The sequence below is a fragment of the Petaurus breviceps genome, unplaced genomic scaffold, assembly GCF_028583685.1.
Source record: "Petaurus breviceps papuanus isolate PSGF00001 unplaced genomic scaffold, PetGlider_PUasm1.0 90730, whole genome shotgun sequence".
NCBI classification, from domain to species: Eukaryota; Metazoa; Chordata; class Mammalia; order Diprotodontia; family Petauridae; genus Petaurus; species Petaurus breviceps.
This window is the reverse complement of record NW_027187324.1, coordinates 11,738,780-11,756,453: the sequence shown is the minus strand read 5'-3', so window position 1 is coordinate 11,756,453 and position 17,674 is coordinate 11,738,780. Positions and strand designations below refer to the sequence as shown.

Genomic DNA, 17,674 nt, shown 5'->3' with positions numbered 1-17,674 from the left:
TAAGGACCCAAGGATATGAAACGTCGCGTTCCCCCTCTTCCCCTTCGCATCGTGGATCTGTCCGGAGCCGGGACGGAAGCGGAAATGGCTTCGGGCAGTCAGAGACCCGTTTGAGCTGAGTATGGAGGGGTTGTGTCAGCCACAGCAGGAGGCCAAATCCGAGGTGAGGCCGGGGCTGGGAGGGAGCCTAGAGGCGGTCGAGGTGGCTCGGTAATCCGGAGTGATTATTTCTAAACTCTTTCTTGTTTCCTTTGCAGGTCACTAACCAGGTAAGTAGTTTCTCTGGCCCCGCCCACCCCGGCCCTTCCCCGCGTAGCCCCGCCTCCTCTCCTCCCTGGCCCCGCCCCTCTCCCACCCGCCCCTCCTGGAGTCAGGTTAACCCTCCTTGCTGTTGTTGGCACTTTGCACTCTTATCTCCTGCCTCCGTGCTTTTGTCCGAGCTGTGCCCCATACCCCTCCTCTCGCCCCGGCTCTGGCTTCCCCCAAGTCTTAGCCCACAAACTTTTCCCCTGACCACCTCCCCGCCTTTATACAGGAGGCATTTCCTACTTTCACCCCAGCCCCAATTGCTGGGACCTTCCTTCCGAAATCCTCCTCCATCTACTCTGTGTGTGTCCCGGATGCCCAAAGTTATCTAGATGTTGTCTCTCCTAGTACAGTATGCACTCCTTGAGGTCGGTGTATCCCAAGAGCTTGGCACAGGGTCTGGCACTTAAGAGCACTTAGCAAATGCCTCTTGACTGACTACCAGTGAGGGCCCTCCGTGATATTTCTTGCACTTTGTACCTGCCTTACACTGTAGGTAATCTTTGTCATCTCAATTTATAACCTCCCCCTCTAACTTAGAGTTCATTTAGAATTCCACTCTGATCAAAATCCCACCCACCCATATTCTTAGTGTATAATGTTTCATTGAATACTGTTGGGCCATCTCTAATAACCTTTTGGATGCTGTAATGTGAAATCTGAAGTAAAATTGAACTCTCTTAAGTAATGCAAATTTTATTTCCTTGTACTGGTATGTTTTGGAATTACTTGTCCTGTAGTCATGATCTTATGCATGGTATTATTTATTCTTTAAACTTTTGCAATTTATGGCATACATAAATGTTTTTTTTAAAGTGTGTTTGAGTCTTGATCTTAGGTAGCTTTTAATTTTCTGTGTATGGGTCATAGACTAACAGGATAAACAACTGGAAGAAACCTTGAAAACCATCTAGTTCCGCTGCCTGATTTTTTTTTCCATTTTTCAAATGCTTTATTAACTTCTGATTTACATCATTCATTTCCGTCATATTTTGAGTTACAAATTTTTTCCCCGTTTCTCCCCTACCCACCACCTCAAAATAGTCCCACAGGATATCCCCTCCTCCAATCTGCTCTCTCCCATATTTTCTCCCATAGCCCTTTCGGCTTCAGCTGCCTGATTTTACATAGGAAGAAATTATTACATGCTTCTTTTAGTAATACTGGAAAGTAACTTGTCTTTCCTTGTCCATTTAGCAGAATTTCTACAATTTATTGATAGTTCTTCTTGCTTCCTGTCAACAGCACAGTTGTTTGTTTTTTTTTTCTGTACTTCTATTGTTTCATTTTAATATGAGACTTATATGAGAGCAAGACTTGGAACAGAACAAGTGATTTTTCTTATGCCTTTGATGTCCTTATCTCGCATCCTAGTAAGACTGAGTGTACCATGCAACCCAGTCGGTTTCTTTCTTACATAGTAATGTAACAAATTTTGCTGTGGAAGGCTACATATGAAAATAAATTCATGAGTTCTGGCAGGTCTTGCCAAACTCTGAAGTCATCAGGTACAGGCCTACTAATAGATCAAATCTGTTCTCTGAGGAACCAACCTAGCTCAATTCACAGAAGCTAGTCACAAGAAGACACTCCATTTTGAGGGCAGATGTGAAAGGAAGATGATGAAAGTGTTAGAATTCACCAAACTCTTTACAGTATCTACATGGTTAAGGCCTGTTTATCTACCAGCACTGAATTTGTAGTAACTAGACTGTTTAACTATCAGCTCTGTTACTATCAATGTGACGTATGGATAAATCACTTCAATTCTGAACCTTTGTTTCTTCATAAAATGAAGGCACTGGATAAGATGACCTCAGAGGTGCCTTTTAGCTGTTTTGGGGGACCCTGTGGCATAGGAAGAATTTCAGGAAAATTGACCATCTGTTCTACCCTATTGTTGCACTTCTGCCATTATAAATAATCAGATTGTTTATATTTGGAAAGCATCCGGAAATTTGCATTTAATAGGTATTATACTATTTCTTCATACCTACTTTTTAATTTTGTGTTAATCTTCCTTTCAGGAGTACATTCCAATCACCCATTACTTGCTTCCCGGGTAGTGGATGCTGAGGAAACTGAATTTGCCCTAAATATTAACCATATCTATTATTTTTTTAAAATTCCATAATATTTTAAAGTCAGAAGCATTATTTACACCATTTACCCTCTTCTAGACAAAAAATGAAAAGACATTAGACTTAGGTTCTAAGGTCCTTTCTGAAGAGGAAAATTGACTTCTAAAACAACTGTTTCAGTAGTCAAAGCTGCCATTTATTGTGAAAATGGAAAAACTAGGTGATTTTGCAGAACATCTTTAATACCTAGATCTATTTACTAATACTGTGATAGCACATAATTGCTACTAAATACTATTAAACATCTAGTTTTCATTATTTTATTTTTTTCTAAATATAGTTATAGAAATAAAGGACCCTCTAAGGATATGTGTTGTTGTTGTTTTTTAAAGCAATTGGGGTTAAGTAACTTGCTCAAGGTTACACGGCCAGGTGTTGCTGTGTGGGTGCTAAGTGTCTGAGCCCGGGATTCGATCTCCAGGTGTTCTCAACACTGGAGCCGGTGCTCTTACTCGCTGAGCTATCTGGCCGCCCCGAGGATATGTGTTTTTAAGTAACAATGTAGAATAATTAAAAAGAGTACTATTCTTGAAGTCAGAAGACCTAACTTTAAGTGCTAATAATAGGAGTTATCAATTAAATCAATCAATAAGCATTTATCAGTTATCTACCATGTGCCAAGCACTGCAAGGTTCTGAGGATACAAAAATTTTAAAAATGAAATCATCCCTACCCCCAGTAACCCTATATTTATCCTCTCTGTGCTTCAGTCTCTTATTTATAAAATGTTAGTAATACTTGTAGAAAAGTACTTTATAAATATTAGAGCAGTATCTAAATTTAAATTAGTAAGCAAGTAATTAGTATTGATTTGATTAGGTTCATGAAATGGAAATAGTACTGGTATTTTGGCAAGATTGTAAGATAATAAGTATTTTCGTTACAAATTAATTTTCATCATTTTTCTGTTGTGAAAACAAGTGTTTTATTTTAGTGTTTCAGGGATTTGTGATTTCTTCTATGGAATGGACCACTTGAGGATGTTTTCAAGTCAAGACTGTATGAACACTTGTAGATGGAAATCCTCTTCAGGAATAAGTTAGGCTATATGACTTTTGACGTCTCTTCCATCCCTAAGTTCTCTATGGATACTGCTTCTACCCATGCATATCAAAGCCCCTCCAGCTTTAGAAGATAGTCTTAGGGAGTTGCTATACCCCCTAAAAACTATCTTACATGCTGGTTAATTTTCCTGGTGACGAGTCTCCAAAATTAGCTAGACAGTTTCTTGAGTAACAGATATGCAGCCTGTCCCTGGACCTGCCGATGCTGAGGGTCTTTCTGGTTTGGTAAGGCCTCCCAGAACTTGTACTTCACTGATATAGCTTTAAAAAATTCAAAGTCACTTCCATGTTACAGTTAAGTATCTGAATAGGACTTTAGAAGAGGCTGCAAACTTTATTTTTCTAATCAGTTACATTTTTGGTTTTGCTGCATGGTCTTAAAGGTTGTATCTAGAACCAGTAATTTCTAGAATGCTTGCTAAAGTTAGCTGATACAAATATCCATGGCACACAGGCTGATGTTACTATCACCTCTCTTGACTATTTGTCAGTCACCCCTACATCATTAGTTATGAAGTTATGACGAGGACTTGGGTTTTCAGTCTCTTGGTTCAGAGTCCATTCCCACTACACTAGGCAACTTTCTTTAGGTAAGAATAGCTTTAGACAAAGCTTACTGTGTCCCCTTTATCAAATGTGTTTCCATAGGTAAATATTGATTGTAGAAAAGTTGACTGAGTCTTTATTATAATAGCAATTCCCACTTCCTGTTCGGTGCTTTGCTCACAACTATCCTGTGAATTAAGTGTAATATAAGTATTATTCCTGTTTTTGAGATGAGAAACTGACTCAGGGAAAACAAGCTGCTTATGGCTGTATACCTGGGATTTAATTAAACCCTCTTCCATGGTCCCAGCTCCAACTGTCACCTGGGTTCAAAGGCAGGTAGCATCCAGCTCCTTGTCCAGTTCTTCATCCAGTTCCCATTCCATATTGAAGTTCACAGTGTCTAGTCCATCTCAAGTCCTTCACAGTTCTGTTTCTGGAAAGACAAAGCTTGACAGAGCCACAATAATATTCATGCACATTGCTGGCACCATCATCAATTCACTATCTGCCTGTGAAATCAACTCAGACCCACCCATAAGGTCTGAGAACTCAACACAAATCATCAGCATAGAAATCAACACAAACAAGGTCCAAGATGTAGGCACAAATCATCAGTAAAGTCCCAGGACCTCCAAAACCCTCCCTGAGGACTTCTGTAAACATACAACAGAAAATCCTCTTTCAGGGCTTCCAGTAAGGTCCTAGGGCTTCTGTACAAAGTATCACAAACAAACATCAACACAGACAGAGCAGACAAACAGAGTGCTGGGATACCACAGATTTTCTCCTTGACTCTGCCACCACAAGAGTCCTCTTAGTTCTGTTGTCTCTAGCCTGGAAATTCTCTTTATATGTGGCCATTAGCTCCTCCCCTTCCTGTTGCAGTAGTTCATGAGTTCTAGGGTTCACAAGTTGTGGGATTCACACATTCTGTTTCTTAACAGACTTGATACAAGGCCCAAAAGAAACTTGAACTGAAACAAGGTGTTGTTTCAGCTGTTGAATTAAGGTGTGAACTACTTCAGTGCTTGCCATTACAGTGACTTGAGAGGCAGAATAATAAAGTAGGAAATGTTGTTATTGAACATCTCTGGCCCTCAGTTTCCCCATCTATAATTTGAAAGGATTACACTGGAAGACCTAAGGTTTCTTCCAACTCTAAAATCTCCAGTGCTGATTGTATAATCTTTGACATCAGTCGTTTCCCATCCATACCCTAGTTCAGTCCTTATTACCTGAAGTCAAGACTATTAGTATAATCTTCTAACTGGTCTTCATGTCTCAAGTCATGTCTTCCTCCAATATGTTTATTAATAAAAGTACTTTACAAACCTTAAAATCATGCTATATAAATGTTAGCTATTATTTTTGTCCTGTATGTTGCTACCAAGTTAATCTTCCCCAAACACTGCTTTCATAATGGCATTCCCTGGTTAAAAAACCTAGTTTGTTTTTGTCCAGTTTAATATGTCTCTATTGCCAAATAGTGAAAAAGCTTCTTAGAATGGTATTTAAGGTGCTTTACAATATGGCCTCAACTCCTATCCCATCTAGGGAAGGACTAAAACATATAAATGATGAAAGTGTGTAGAAACCCATTTTGAGAGGTAATGGTGCAACCCAGGAAATCAGTTGATCAGGGGCAAGACAGAGGAAATGGTAGGGATTGTCTGATGCAATCTCTGTCTCCAGGAATTTGTGGCTGCTCTGATTCCAACCCTACCTGAACTCCTGTACTGACTTGTTGGTATAGTCATGATCCAAGGTTAAGGGCTGCTGTGTCCCCTCCTAATTTAACCACAATTGTAAGACTGGGCTAAAAATGCAGTCTCCTTTTCCAACCTTACACTTAAATGATTTCTCCATTTAAGGAAGACTAGTCTGTTTGTTCTAACGCTTGCCAATATGCTTTAAACATTGATACTCCATGCTTTTACTTATGCCTATCTATATCCTAATCTATCACCACATATCACCTCTTGGAATAGCCTTCTGCTTCGGATCTCTTCTCCAAGTAATTGGCAACATTGTGATAGAAGATGGGTTATAATCTCACCTCTGAGAGCACCTTTATGACCTTGGGCAAGTCACTTAACTTCACAGGGCCTCTGTTTTCTCATCTGTAAAATGAGAAGGTCAGACTAGATGGCCTCTAAGGTCTCTTCCAGATCTATATTATATTATTCCATGGTATTCCTTAGCTGCATTTCTAATTTGCTACTTTTCCACATTGTATATATTTTTTAATATGTAATGTTAATTACATTATAAGTTCCTTTCAGAGTGGGGAAAGAAGATAAATCTTAAAACTTTTATCTCCCATAGAGCTTAGCACATTGTCTTCTCTATAGTAGGTGATAAAACATTGGTTGCTTGGCAGGATCCACTAAGTGACTGGGAAAGTCACTTCACCTATCTGGGACTATTTCCTCATCTGTCAAATGAGGGAGCCTCTAAAGCCCCGTTATAACTCTAGAGCCCTGTGACATAAGCTAATAAAAGAGAATCTGCTCTGTCCAAGAAAACTATTGCCATCCTTATCACTAAATCCAGCAATCTCTCTTTGTGTCTTCATCTTCCGTGGTCTCTGTAGCGTTTCACAATGAGGAAGATCTTCATATCCATCTTCCATGACATTACATTCTTAGAATTTTTCTCTATGACTCTTCCTTCCTTATTTCTTTCCCCTAGCTCTTCATCTTTCTCCTATCCCTTAAATGTAGTGGACATTCTCTTAAATCTGCTTTTCTTTTTTCACTTTCTCCTTTGGGGATCACATCTATACCTGTTGTTTCAGTTATCTCTTTGCAGATGACTTTCTACTCTCAATTTCTACCAGTAGTTCTAGTGCTGTATATCTAAATGCCTTTTGGATAGCTTTAATACTGTAATTAACTGTCCTTTTTTCTTATTAAATGATAAGCTTATTGAGTACAGATCATAAGTCCCTTCTTTTTTCATCTTTAGTGCCATGGATATAATAGATGAAATGTTAATTGAATCGAATGTCCAAGGGACTATCCCTAAACTCTTGGTGTCAATGTTGCCATCAGTAGGGGCGGCAAGGTGGCACAGTGAATAGAGAACCTGCCCTGGAGTCAGGAGTACCTGAATTCAAATTAGGCCTCAGACTGAATTCAAATCTGGCCTCAGACACTTAACACTTACTAGCCGTGTGACTTTGGGCAAGTCACTTAACCCCAATTGCCCTCCAAAAAGATATATATATTGCCATCAGCAAATACCGTGGCTCACCTGTGGTGTATTCTTGGTTCCAGTTCATGCAACAAATATTTAGTGAACATCTACTTTCTGTGGGCAAGGCATTATGCAAGGTGCTGTGGACATGCAGAGAACTAACAGTCCTAGCCCTTCAGGAGCTTAAAATAAATACTATAATTGAGGAAAGACATAGCTACAAATAATTGTATTACAGTATGTAACAGGAATATATAATGAGAGGTAGGGTGTTTTCTTAGTTTGGTACAGTATGATCATTGTTCCAACAAGTGTGACACCTCTAATATTCTTTTTTTAATTTTTTTCCTCTCTTTTTTATTTTTTTGCTTTTTTTTGGAGGGCAGTTGGGGTTAAGTGACTTGCCCAAGGCCACATGGCTAGTTTTTGTGTTAAGTGTCTGAGGCCAGATTTAAACTCAGGTCCTCCTGACTCCAGGACCAGTGCCTATTCACTGCACCACCTAGCCACCCCCTCTTTTTTTTCTTAAATTCACATAAACCTCAGTGAGTAAACTTGGAGTAGGACCCAGGACTTCAGCAGTATCTCTGACCCAAATTGTCTCAGACACAAGCAGGGGAAGCTGCTGGACTGAATCCTCCCACACCTTTCTTCCCAGAAAAAGACATCTTCCTTTTATGCAGAAATAGTGCTTATCTATCAAGCAAGCAGAGCTATTAGCTTCAGTCACATAAAAGCCTAGCTGGACAGATCCAAGAATAAGTTATAGTTTACCTTGACCTGTTGTAAACTATGGGTATATTGAACTATCATTGATGGAAAACTGATCAAGAAAGAGACTTTCTTTATGAAGAGAGATTCAGAACTATATTCTGTTTCCCATTGTAGGGCCTAAGTGTGAGGAGGGAAGCACTTGGGCTCAAGTGGCACTCAAGTTGCATAGGCAAACTTAAAGCTCAAATTAGGGAAAATAGCAATGCTATTCCTTTCTCCCATCTCCATTACTAATCCATTGACTAAAGGCCTTTGTGTGTTTTGTTGCTCTGTGTAATTTTGACGACACTGTTGTCAAAGAATTTCAACTCTGCAACTGTCTCATTGCATCTCTTAGACAAGTCACTTATCTTCTGGGGAACTCACTGTCCTCAACTGTAAAAATGAAGGGATTGGAATAGATAACTACTGTCCCTCTAGCTCTAAAAATGTCAATGATTCCTCCATATGTTCCTCATTACCTTTCTCCAGATATTTAGTTTGATTTGAACACCATTCTCTTTTGCATTAAATTAAGTAGATAAAAAGCTTTGTAAGGAATAAGTTCTTTGAAATGACAATTCTGCATTTTGAGGCTTATAAATCTAATTTAAATTTTTTCCTAAATCAAAAAGGGAGAATTATTCTTGAGTATACATATGCATGTAAAGTGTTAAGTTTATTCATTGGCTAATTTTTCCATGTTATCTTTATAAATATTGAGTTGAAACCAAAGGTTGGTATGGGAGAAACAGAATTTAAGCAGCTTTGTGTATTCAAAACAGTCTTGTTGATGCTATGTACTTGTTTTTGTTACAGCTTCTAGATCTTCAGTGGAAAATGGGTATGGCGGTGAGCTCAGACAGTTGCAGATCTCTTAGGTCTCCTTATATTGCAGTAACACTAAAAGTGGCAGATCAATCAGGCCAGATTACGAACAAGTCCTTTGAAATGACAATTCCACAATTTCAGGTTTGTCAATGAATTAATTTGAATTTTCTTCTAGTACATTGTTGCTATGAAAAAGTACTGGGTTGGGTTTTTGGGTTTTTTTTTTTTGCTTTTTTGGAGGGTGAAAGGCAGGGCAATTGGGGTTAAGTGACTTACCCAAGGTCACATGGCTAGTAAGTGTGTCAAGTGTCTGAGACCATATTTGAACTCAGGTCCTTCTGACTTCAGGGCTGGTATTCTATTCACTGCACCACCTAGACGCCCCTGTGTGTGTGTTTTTTTTTTTAAGTAAAAAGAAAGCATTGTCCTTGTTTTAAAATATGTAAATGGTTTATTATTTAAAGAATTAATTGAAATATCTTTAATTTACTAATATACAGAATCTGAAACATTTTTTTATCTAGGGATTTGGCAAAATATATTTACTTTGATGTCCTGTATAAAAGCAGTCTTAATCAAACTTTAACATCTGGCCAAAATTTCAAAAGATTTCATCTTTTATGGGTATATTTAACTGATACTAATTTTTTTTGTATTGGGGTATAGAGTACCAAAGATTGACTTTCCTCCTAGATTCATCTGCAGGAAGTCTAAGCAGAATTCAGTTTAGCTTCGGATTGTACTGATTTAATATTTTTCTGAGAGAGCCTGTGCCAATTTGAAGCATCAAAATCTGAGTGGCTTTATATCAGCTAGATAATTGTGTGAATGCTCTCTTTGTATGTGAAGGCACTTTCAAAAAGAGTTTGTAACCAGTGCCCGTCAACATTTAACTGCTTTGGTGGCTTCATTTTTTATTTACCTCTGGTCTTTAAGATTTAATTTCTAAAAATCCATTTTGTGAATGCAAGATCATATCCCAGCAACATTTGCTAACATTGTATGTATTTTTGTAAATGTCAGGAATTCTAAGCAAAACAACTATAATCACTCAAGTGGAGAATGAGTGCCTACTTTACAACCAAACTAAGAAAAATGATTTCCAAGGTTTATTTTCAAGAACATATCTTCACATACCCTCTAGTACCACTTTAATTCCTTATTATAAACCACATTTTTAATCGTGTGACTTTATATTAGAGTCCCATTTCAAAACAAAAAAATCCTAGTCGAAAGTATATTATTATTAAAATGACTTCTTAAAAAAAAAGGACTAATCCTTGAATTGAAATAGTAAACTGTACTTTTATGTGTTCTTAAATTCAAGCTTAGGTTAAATTTCTTTAGAAAACATAATTTTGGGGCGGCTAGGTGGCGCAGTGAATAGAGCACTGGCCCTGGAGTCAGGAGGACCTGAATTCAAATAAGGCCTCAGATGCTTAACACAAAAACTAGCCGTGTGACCTTGGGCAAGTCACTTAACCCCAATTGCCCTCCCCCCCCAAAAGAAAGAAAATATAATTTTAGCATGTTATCAAACTATCTAAGCAAGCAGAAGTCCCTACCTAAATTTCAGATTTAGCCTAGTGATGTATTGTTATGTAAATTTAAATCCATATTGAAGCTTGACATTTTAACAAACTCCAGTTACATTTGACAAAACAGCTTGAATATGAATACAAATTAAACATTATTTTTTCTTTTTCTTTCTTCCAGTATTTCTTCAAGCAATTCAAAGAAATGGCCGCTGTTATTGAAACTGTGTAAGAATTGCTTGCTTTGTTGCCAAGTCTGTATAACCTTTGTAAGATAATGTGTGTCACTTGATGTAAATACAGTTGCATAATGATTAAATGCTATTTGTTAAATGAAGATATAATTTCTTTGTCATTTTCATAGAGTAAGATAATACTGTTATTTTAGTCTTTATTCATGTATTAGACTGCCCCAGAATCTCATATCATCTAAATAAATATGATATTGACAATTACAAATAACCTTGACAAAACAAAGAAGCTTTAAATAAGGAAGTTCAAAAGAACATTCAGTAATTTGTAGGATTATTGAAACAGTTGGTGGCATAACAGAGCATAGATAAAATTAACTTATTAAAGAAGTTCAAGTTCAAAAAGTAGTTTGATCAAAATATACATCTATGAAGGTATCAATATATTAGAAACTGAACAAAACTATTCTTGGATGGTGGCACAAGCAGACACAAGATGAACTCCTCTATCTAGACCAGTGCATAAGTTTGCAAAAGTTCTTTGCTTTGGAGACAGAAAAAGATTTTAATTCATTGTCTTAACCAACTAATTTGATTTGTGCAAAGATATGGTATTGGAAAGTTACAAAGAAATAACTGCCAGTGAATTTTAGAGAAGAAAATTTCAGAGAGTATCTGTGCAAGATTTCATATTTAAGAAATGATTCTTTTGGAAGTGTTACCCAGTAAGGATATTTGGGTTAAATGTCTTGTGTTAAATGCTTATAAATGTTTCCTTTTGCCTTAATGATAGGATTATAGGTTTTAGAAATAGAAAGGACTTTTTAGGTCAGCTAGTTTAACCCTCATTTGAGGCTCAGAGAGTTTATAATTTGTACAGTCACATCGATATGAAAGTGAGAGAGCCAAAATTTGAACCTAGGTCCTTTGACTCTGAATCCAGAACCCTTTTCACTGGACTACATTACTTTGGTCCTTATACCAGGAAGATATATGAACTGAGAGTTAGGAGACTTGGCCTCTGATCTCCATTCTGCAACTAAGTTACTTTTTAGGGTAAGTCATTTAATCTGTTTTCTTTCCTTATTTGTAAAATGAGAGGGTTGGGCCAAATCTCTGAGTTCCTTTTTACCTCTAAAATTTGGTAGTCATAGGAAAACCTGAATTACTCTTGTTATGTCAGTGTAGCAGCAAGCACCCCAGCGCCCCCAGGATGGCTGCTCACACAGGTTCTTGGATCTGCTTTGATAAAGGAAAGCAACTCAAAATGGGTTAACAAGCTTACTTTAATCAATCAAATATGTATCGTTTACCTAGTTCAAGGGAAAAAGGTCAGCACTCCGAACTTCAAAATATACAGAAAGAATTATCAAAACAGAGAAACAGATCAAGTAGACAGTTTCCAAAATGCCCAACCATTACATCCATACCAAATCAACATCTGGGTTTCAACATCTGGGTTTTTCAAAGCCGAGGAGGGGCTCTCTACAACGGCTTCCCAGAATCCAGATCAAATTGCAGAACACTTCTCAAAGTGAGTCCCAAAACAAAGCTACACATCAGGGCTTACATAGCCTTCTCCTGGCTCAGAGAATGTAACAACCTTCTGGACCCACTGGCCAATCAAAAAGTATCTACTGAAAAATAAGCCTCCCACCCCAGGCTCCAGGTGCACTTCAGCCTAGGGGCAGGGAAGATCTTTAAATTAACATTCCCATTACAGTCAGTGAATAGTTTTTTTTAAACTTTAACTTTATGTGATAGAGAGAGCAAAGAACCCACGTTTATTTCTAAGAACCAAAACTTCAAATCTGTTAGTGTTTTCCAAAAGGAGAATGGTTGGATCATTCTATTTTCAAGTGATATGGAAAACATTTTGTGTCACAAATTTGAGAACATTTCAAATTTAGAAACTTGACCAAGAAAAGCTGTGTGTCTTTTAATGAAACTATCCTTGTGTTAAATTGGTGGTAAAATACTTGGTTCTTCCACCTGAAAAGTGACCCCTCATTGAATCCAGTCAGATGTCATTTTGCCAGTTCTACCTCCACATTTCTCACGTCCGTGGAATTGGTGACATTTGAGTTCAGTCTGGAAGGAGGACAATAATTTAAATAAATAGCAATTTGGGGAAGTAGGAAATCCATTTTGGGCACCTGAGAATGGTGTATGCAAGTATGCTGAGAAAGGAGAAGTCAAAATGAATTTGGGATTTGTAAGTAATTCCAGTTTAGTTGGAACTTAGAGTATGTGTAGGTAAATAGGGCAAAATACTACTGGAAATCAGTTGAATGGCAGAAGACCTGTAATTCCAAGCTAAGCTGTTTGTATTATTTTATTAGTAGTCAGAAAAGTTATTTAGATTTTTCAACAAGGGAATGATGTAATCAGACTTGTGCATTAGAATCATTTGAATCATCAGACCTCTGAATCAAGAACTGTTTCTCTGGCAGAAATATAGTGGTTTGGAAATGAGAGAGACTAGAGACAGGGAGAGCATTTAGGAGAGTATTACAGTTGTCCAAGCAAAAGATAATGAGGGCATGGCCTAAAGTATTTCAGTAGGAGTGGTAGGGAGTAGCTAGATGCAAGAATGCACTATAATAACCACAAGAATGTAGCTTCAAAACCAACTTTGAACATTAGTCTACTTGCTACTACACTACCAAAATTTACCAGCTGGGATTCATTAAGAAATTTGTTAATTAAAAGATTTGACCAAGAAAACTATTGTTATAATTTATATCTCATCTAAGACAAATGCCATCATTAAATAAATTTTTTGTGTGTTTCATCTGTCATTCTTAAAAAACTTATGTAGTCATAATTCACTCAATGACTTTAGGCAAGATTATAGGGGCAGTTAATTCTATAAGACCAATGTTTTAAAAGTAATTTTAATTTACCCAACTTGACAAACACCCCAAAACACAAACATTGTCGTATACAAAGAAGAACAAAAAGGATTGTATACAAAACCATGAATTTCCATTGTGTACAGTTTTTTCTTTAAGTTTATAATAAATTAAACATGCCATTTTCAAAGTTGTCCTGCTTATTTGTGTCTCCCTCTGAACTTCTTTCTCTTACCTTGTTGTTACTATATAAATTGTTCTCCTGGTTCTGCTCACTTCATTCAGGATCAGTTCATCTGAATCTTCTCAGGTTTCACTGAATCTGTCCCTTTTATCATTTCTTATGGTACAATAATGTCATATCACATTGACATACCATAATTTGTTCAGCCATTCCTCAACTGATAGGCACCCTCTAAATTTCCAGTCCATGCAAACAATATTTATGTCCATGCATATCAAAAGAGATGATATTTGTAAAGCACTTAGCACAGCACCTGGCACATTGTAGGCCTTTAATAAATACCTGTCATTCCTGCCCCACCCCACCTAATATGGGGACTGATGCTTAGGAGAGTAGACTCTATACTGGGTCTTCAGTGTTAACTTGGATCATTTCAGCTTATCCAATTTGTAGCTTGGGTGATTAGTTGAATGAAAGTTACATTGGAATTTATATTAATGTACTTCTGAATGATGTTGATCACAGCAACTTATATAGCATATGACCATATTCAAAGATATTTCTGACTATAGGGTATAAATTACACATCTTTGTCAAACTGAATTTGTTTTGTATTATTTTGGATTACAAATATATTAGCAGAACATTTTTTAGTCATCAAGGAGTTATGTGTATATTATACATATATTACAATTCTATCACACAAATTATTATCTATAAGCCTTTTTTCAAAGCTTGAGATGCTATTTAAGTGTTAGCTATTCTTATTAAAATCTAATGATTTCTGTGTTCTGAAATTCATGCAGGGAAGGTATTTAAATTCTCTTATGCTCACTGTAGTATCATAAAGTATAAAAAGACAATATATGGGCAAGAGTCATACAAATTTGGAGAATCTTTAAAGGAAAAAAGTTCAATATATGTAATGAAAGAAGCATTTGATGTAAATTTGGAGGGAGGAGGGATGCAGCCATGTAGAAAGATTTTCAGGTTTGTATCTGTGGTCATCTAGGGAGTGAATCTAAGAAACTGAAAAAAAGAATCCAGTACTATTGTTTAGTCCCATTTCCACCAACTGGATTTTAAGAGGGAGAAAAGAAATGACTGAATATAATTTAGTGGAGGAAATTAAAAGCAAGATTTTTCCTCCTTCTGACACATAATAACTGATATTTATATGACAGTAGCACGAAAAAGCCTAAATTTCTTTGGCTTTTTGGAAGAGTGGGGGAAATGGCACAAGGTAGGGAAGAATGACCTAGTAGTATTTCTTATGCCATAGTTGTCCTTTAGCTACCTCTACCCCTAAGGCCAAGAATACTACTTATAGGGAGAAAACCTTTTTTTTTTAATTTTTTTTTTTTAGCATAGACATAATACCGCTACGTTACAAACAGCTGGGCTCATCCATGGGCATTTTGATTTTATAGCATTCATGTGGAAAGCACATGAGCAGTGTCTCAGACCTGAAGCCAAGAATGGTACATGCAGGAAGAGGGATCTCAGAATACTCTTACTGTCTAGTCAGAAAAAGTCACAGCCATGAAGCTGAATGTTGCATAGGAAGGACTATACTTTTTCACTTAATTGTTGGGAATAATTTGAACCTTGACTCAGCTGATTGAATAAGTATGTGCATTATCGAATTTATTTAATCTTGAAGTAACAGGAAAGTGATAAGCTTGGTCTCACAAGAAAAAAAGAAAGTATAATTAGGTTGCCATGATAGAAGATAAAAACAACAGATTAACTGGATTAGGATAATTTGTTGTAGAATTATTAATCAGCCTATTACTTTAACACTTTAAGTATCCACATGGAAGCTCCCTCAGCAGGTAGTTTATGAGTTGTGATGGACTATGTTGGTCCTTAAAATGTTAGAAGGCAGTATTACAAACCTAACCATCTTAGTACTAGAGTTTAATAGTCTTTCTAAATAGATATTAAAGAACCCAGAAATATTATTGCACTATAAGAAATGAACAGGCGGACTTCAGAAAAAACTGGAAAGACTTATATGAACCAATGCTGAGTAAAATGAACATTGTATATAGTAGCAGCCACATTGTGTGATGACCAATAAACTAAGTGTCTAATAAATACTTGTTCAATAGAATTGAGTACCTTACAAATGGTGATCCAAACTTTACTTGTAATAGCCGTTCAAGTAGTTGAAGAACTATTATCATATCCCCTGTAAGTCTTCTCTTCATCAAGTTAAACATCCCAGCTCTTTCTGGTAACCATCTTGGTTGCCCTCCCCTGGATACTGTCTATCTTCTCATTGTTTTTCCTAAAATGTGAAGTTCAGAACTGAACATAATACTCTAGATGTCATTGACCAAAGACCGTCATATAGCAGGACAATTATTTTCCTAGTCCTGAATTCTGTCTCTTAATAGTTACATTAACTTTCCTAGCTACCGTATTTACACTTAGTTTCCAAAAAAAAAACTTAACCAAAACCCTGCAGTGTTTTTTCCAGTGAAATATAGTCATGTTCATCCCTTCTTATGCTAATAAAGATGATTTTTAGAACCCAAGTGCTAAGACAACATTTATTCCCATTAAATTTCATGTTAGTTGATTTGGCCCAATGTTCTGGTCTTATCAAGATATCCCAACTCCATCATCTAATGTGTTAAATATATCTTCTAGCTTTGTGTCTTCTGCATACAATTTGATAATTATGTCATCTGTGGTGTGGTAGATAGCATGTTGGACTAGAAGTCAGGAAGACCAAGGTTTGAAAGGTACCTCTGATACTTACCTTCTGTGTGACCAGGTTTTTTTTTCTGAACCTCAGTTTCTTTATCTGTAAACTAGGGATAATACTTATAATACCTACCTCATAGAGCTTTTAAGAGAATCGAATGAGATTATGTATTCAAAGTGCTTTACAAACTTTACAAGACTAAATATCAGTTACAGTATGGTATTAAGGCAGCATGGGATAAGATAGAGTGCTGAGCTTGTAGGGAGGAAGGCCTGATTTCAGATTCAGATCTCTGATGGAACCTGAACAAGTCAATTAATCTTTTTGTACCTCTAGCTCTTAGTTGTTAAGTCATATGTTTTATTTGAACCAACCTATCAACTCTACTGACCATTTTTATCCTGTTCTATTTCTGTATTATTTTGTTTGGTGATCTCACCAGCTCCCATGGATTCAAATATCTCTATGGAGATGGATGATTCTCAGATCTGCTTATCTAGTCCTAACCTCTTTCCTGACCTCCAGTCTTACATCTCCAGCTAGATGTCTTATGGATATCTTAAATTTGCTGTATCTGGAATTCAACTCATTATCTCTGCCCCAAACCCCCAAACCCTTTTATCTTCCTAAATTCCAATTACTATTAAGAGTATCACCATCTTCCCCAGGTTCTAGGTAGCATTCTTGACTCTCTTTCTCTGTCTGTCTCCCCCCGCCCCCCATTTCAGTTGTTAAGTCCCATCCACTCTATCTTCTTGTCATCTCTCCTATAAGCTCATTTCTCTCTTTTCACCCCTCCACTACCCTGGGGCAGGCCTTTATCACCTCATACCAGGACTATTGCAATGGCCTTTTTGTTGGCCTTCTTGCCTCTTATATCTTCCCATTCCAGTCCATTTTCCACTTAGCTATTAAAATGGTCTTCCTAAAAAGTAAATCTGACTGTCTCACTCCCTATTCAATAAACTCCAGTGACTCTGTATTGCCTCAAGGATCAAATGTAAATTTAAAACCTTAATAACCTAGGCCCTTCCTACCTTTCCAGTCTTATTCTTTACGCCAATCTATCTACTCTATGCTTCAGTGACTGGCCTCTTCTGCTCCTGCTACATGATATTCTGTCTCCAGATTCCTTGCTTCTTCTCACTCCACTCCACCCTTACCTGGAATCCTCTCCCTTTCCCCCTCTGCTTCCTGACTCTCCTGGCTTCTTTCAAGTCTCAACTAAAATCTCTTCTTTCAGTTCCTCTTCCAATAACCCTTAATGCTAATGCTTTCCCTCTGAGATTTCCTCCAGTTTATCCTGTACAGATCATGTTTGTACTTACTGTTTTGCAAGTTGTCTCCTCCC

The 17,674-nt window shown here is 37.1% G+C and overlaps 1 protein-coding gene across 1 annotated transcript; it reads left to right on the top strand.

The window, feature by feature from the left end:
- On the top strand, positions 1 to 10,721 carry COMMD6 (COMM domain containing 6). Its single transcript, XM_069066801.1, is given in 4 exon segments — positions 1 to 111; positions 113 to 163; positions 8,831 to 8,983; positions 10,559 to 10,721. Coding segments are annotated over 4 exon segments (351 nt in total). The 5' UTR covers positions 1 to 15; the 3' UTR covers positions 10,610 to 10,721.
- The last annotated feature ends 6,953 nt before the right edge of the window (positions 10,722 to 17,674 follow it).